The 4,343-nt window shown below is 55.2% G+C and overlaps 1 protein-coding gene across 1 annotated transcript; it reads left to right on the forward strand.

Annotated features, from left to right (window-relative positions):
• The first annotated feature begins 2,634 nt into the window (after positions 1–2,634).
• LOC136451425 (VQ motif-containing protein 4-like) lies at positions 2,635–3,806 on the forward strand. The gene has a single exon (XM_066452130.1). The coding sequence runs from the start codon at positions 2,699–2,701 to the stop codon at positions 3,356–3,358; it is 660 nt and encodes a 219-aa protein (XP_066308227.1). The 5' UTR covers positions 2,635–2,698; the 3' UTR covers positions 3,359–3,806.
• The last annotated feature ends 537 nt before the right edge of the window (positions 3,807–4,343 follow it).

Consider the following 4,343-nt stretch of genomic DNA (forward strand, 5'->3'; position numbering starts at 1 on the left):
GATGTGCTCGCCCATCACCGCGCTCGCCGTGCTCGTGGCAACGGCAGTCGGCTAGCTCACGGCCAGCGGGGCCGTGCCTGCGCCTAGCTCGTGGCTAGCTAGGGCTACGCCCGTGCCTGGCTGCAATTGGCGAGGCCATGCCCGGCCGTCCCTCACACACTCACTTGTGGTCGGGAGGCCAGCAGCGATGGCCAGCGGCAGGGGTTGTGACCTCCCTCTCTGGTTACGGGCGGCGGGGCCATGTCCATGCACCCCTATTGCGCTTGCCCGCAGTAGGAAGGCCAACAACTGTGGTGGACGGCTACGCGACGGACCAGGCCAGCGGCTAGGCGGGTCCTACGTGCTCTTGTGACCAGCCAGAGCAGCAGCAGCTAGGCAGGCTGGCATGTTTGTCGTGCTGCTCACCGTGTGTTGCTGCTCTACGAGGATGCTCGCCACATGTTCGATGAAATCCCTCAAAGGGGGTAAACTTACCAATTCAAAGAAGAGTTGATTGTATCAAACCAAACCAAGCAACCAAACACGTGATGGGGCTAGCCAGCTATCACGGGGTCGAAACCGTAGCAAGAATTGTTGTTCGTTGGGTGTCACTGAGTGTGTGTTTTTGTTGGCTTGGGTGAACTCAAGAACACAAAGAACATAGAGAGGATGCAACGGTTTATCATGGTTTAGGCTATCGGGGCCCAACGTCCAGCTGCAGATGATCCTTGTATTCAAGAGCAACCCAAAATCATGGGTTACAACAGAGTGTAAGAGAGAGATTTAGCAGGGGATCACTCGGTGTTGATCGTTGGCTCGTCGGCGGTGAGGTCTCCTCCTTGTCTGAGTGGAGAAAGACGATGAAAGAGGGGAGGAGCTCTCGGTACTCCTCTCGGGGTGGCTCTGCTCTCGATGCAGAGCTCGAGCTGTCTGGTGAGGACTCGAATGATCTGTTTGGAATCATCCTCCCCCTCTCTAGGATCCGACCTCCCCTTATATATCGAGGTAGGTCGGGTACATGGCGGTTTGGGGGAGTTTAGCCTATGGTCTACATACGCCGGAGTCGAAGAGGGTCTTGCAGTGGCGTGGATGGACCTTAGTGTTGTCGTGAAACCGAACAAGCTTTGGGCGTCGTTCGACTGCTCTGTTCTAACACGCTGAGTGTCAGGCTTTGTCGGCTTGGACCGGCGTCCACCAGGTGCACCTTCTGGAGGCTCCTTGGCGGTGAAAGCATCCGGCTTAAGGGGCTGACGAGCGGGCCCAGAAGCCCCTGAGCCCTTGAAGCTAGCGGAGGGGTTTGTCCCCTCGTGTCACGCGCCCATGGGTGACCCTATCGGAGGAGTGGTTGACAGCGTCGCGCCCGCTGGGCAGCGCTGGGGAGCCCCCGAGCTATGGACGCTCGGGGCACTTGTCTCCAGCCCGGGCCTTGGCTAGCGCTCAAGGCCAGGGGGCGAGGATCGGGTTGAGACTCCTGTTGATCGGGAGCCTTAGGCTCGAGCGAGCCCCCGAGACCCGAGCAGAGGCGGAGGACGTGCTCGGGCTCGGGCCAATCCTTGGCCGGAAGGTGCGTGCGAGCGCACTCGAGGGGTGTAGCTGCCGAGGCCCCGGACGATACTGGAGAGATCGGTCGGGGGTTCCATAGTCGGGAACCTTTGATCCCGAGGCTTAACATACCCCTATGTTAGGATCTCATCACCTGGGTTAGACAGTATATGTAACCAAACAATCAGAGATCGGCTTGATAGCAACAGGCTAAGACTGACCAAGCTTAGAAGCTAGCCAGACAACAAGCCAGGAAACTAAACACACGTATAGTAACTACCTGTGTGTAAGACAGTCAAAAAGCCAAAGCCTAGAGACGGAGCATCCATTCAAAAACCTGTACAGCTTCCCTTTCAGTACGTACCAACGCAAAGTGGAGTAGCACACAATACACTCGTCGCTTTACAAGTACGTGTACATCACATTGGCACATCCACGGGAGCAGTGCGGTCGTCATCTTATTCAAAAGGAGGACGGAATCTCCATCAAATCTATGGTTACAAAAGGAGGACGGAAATTCAAAAACACATCTATCCAGCTCACCTGCAGCGTCGTCAGGCATCGACCGTGCACAAGTTCTTTCCTTTTATTTTCTTTTTTTTTAAATGAGCACCGTGCACAAATTGACCTACTGGTACAGGTCTCGAGCGCTGTGTGTGTGTTTGCATCTTCACACAAGTCAGATCTGAGAGCACAATATTTATTCATATATTCCAGGCAGGCTGTGAAGCTGAAACAAAGCAAGCAAGCACAGCAAGCAGCTCAAGGGCCTGTTTAGTTTTCCTCCAAAACGCTAAATTTTTTAAGATTCTCCGTCACATCGAATCTTTAGACGCATACATGAAGCATTAAATATAAATAAAAAATAAAACTAATTACACAGTTTAGACGAAATTCACGAGACGAATCTTTTAAGCTTAATTAGACTATGATTAGATACTAATTACCAAATAACAACAAAAACGTCACAGTAACGTTTTGTCAAAAATTTTGACAACTAAACTGAAACCAAGCACTCATCTCATCACCCCCAAGCAGTTGAAATTCCAGATCCCAAAGCTCCAAAAATTCCACTCCCCGAAAAGCCCATAAAACCCCCTGTCTCTCTCTCACCCTGTCTTCCTCACTCCCAAGAGAAGCCAGCCAAGCCAAGCCTGCCAAAGGCGACATTTTTCTCATGGACGCCGGCGCCGCCGCCACCGCCCGGGAGCGCCCCGCGCCGCCCTCGCCGGTGCCGATGGCGATTCCGCTGCCGCTGCCGCTGACGCAGGCGTCGGCGGACCCGTCCAACCCCTTCCCCACCACGTTCGTCCAGGCCGACACCACCTCCTTCAAGCAGGTGGTCCAGATCCTCACCGGCACGCCGGAGACCGCGGCGGCCGCGGCGTCGGGCGGGGCGCAGGCGCCGCCGCCGGCCCCGCAGAAGCCGGCGCCCGCGCCCCCGGGGCCCAAGAAGCCGGCTTTCAAGCTCTACGAGCGGCGGAGCAGCATGAAGAGCCTCAAGATGCTCTGCCCCCTGCTCCCGGCCGCCGCCGCCTTCGCCGCCAGCGGCTCCGCCGGAGGCTTCTCCCCGCGCGGGTTCTCGCCGCGCGGGCTCGAGGTGCTGTCGCCCAGCATGCTGGACTTCCCGTCGCTGGCGCTCGGGAGCCCCGTCACGCCGCTGCCGCCGCTGCCGGGCTCCGAGGAGGCTGCGGCCGCCGAGGACCGCGCCATCGCCGAGAAGGGGTTCTACCTCCACCCGTCCCCGCGCGGCAATGCCGGCCCCGGCGGCGACCTGCAGCCTCCTCCAAGGCTGCTCCCGCTCTTCCCCGTGCAGTCGCCGACCGGCCGGCCGTGAGTCCGTGACCGCTTCTTGGCATCCCCCTCCCCTTCCTCTAGGCTGGCTCGCTCCTGCTCGGTATGCTCTGCTGCTCGCTGTTAATCGCGGCGCTCCTCAAGTTGGAGGCCAACCTGATCTGTGGATGATTTGCTCCTCCCCCCTTCCCTCCCTCTCGTGAGCTCTGGGATGATGATTCCTGTATGTCCAGTCCCCATGTTGTAATCTTGGTGTTTGTAACAGTAATTCGGCGCATAAGAGGGATTAATTGATCACCGAGTTCGAGTGCTCTTGCTCTCTGATGAATTGTATGTAGTAGATTTTAGCTTGGCATTTTCACCTTTGCTTTCTTCATTCATGTGCTTGCTTTGACAATGGTTTGGTGGGGCAAGCTTGTAGATGAAGCTGTCAAAATTCAGCTCAGCGTGAGCCAAGTGGATGCTCAAGTTGACATTGTCTATTGCAGGTAAAATATCCCCCAAAAAGATGGTGGACATGAACCAGGGGTTAGAGCTTAGAACTCGTCTGATTTTACATGTCTATAGAGATTTGATTAGAGAAAGGTGGCATTTTTATCAGAGGTAAACAGTGTGAGTACCATTGAAACGCACACAGTGAATAAACTGATCAAGTAGGTGATCAGTCCAGTGATCTGAACAGAGTCCCTTCCCTTGAGCCTTGTTTGGAGGAAGTGGCGGCAGCTTCTCTTATGCCTATCCATGGAATGGAAGAAGGCATACATGCTCGAAACAGAGCACCCAATAATTGCCGCCCTCTTTCTACCGAAATCTGCACAAAATCTGCTTCAAACCTGGAGTGGTAATATTTTCGATCTGCATTGGACCCTGGCATAGTAGATAGAACAACAATAGGGGGCCACCCCTATAAAAGCAGCATCTTTTTCGTAGGAGAGGGAAACCAAAGTGAAATGCCCTGCATATATTTTCTCATCATGTTGGCTACTGCTACCGGTGGTGGTGGTGGAGGCAGTGGGAGTGGGAGTGGA

Source organism: Miscanthus floridulus, chromosome 5, assembly GCF_019320115.1.
Source record: "Miscanthus floridulus cultivar M001 chromosome 5, ASM1932011v1, whole genome shotgun sequence".
In the NCBI taxonomy this organism is placed as follows: domain Eukaryota; kingdom Viridiplantae; phylum Streptophyta; class Magnoliopsida; order Poales; family Poaceae; genus Miscanthus; species Miscanthus floridulus.

Bases quoted from the DNA above. Each gene is read 5' to 3' on its own strand.
- LOC136451425 (XM_066452130.1), top strand. From the start codon at position 2,699: ATGGACGCCGGCGCCGCCGCCACCGCCCGGGAGCGCCCCGCGCCGCCC.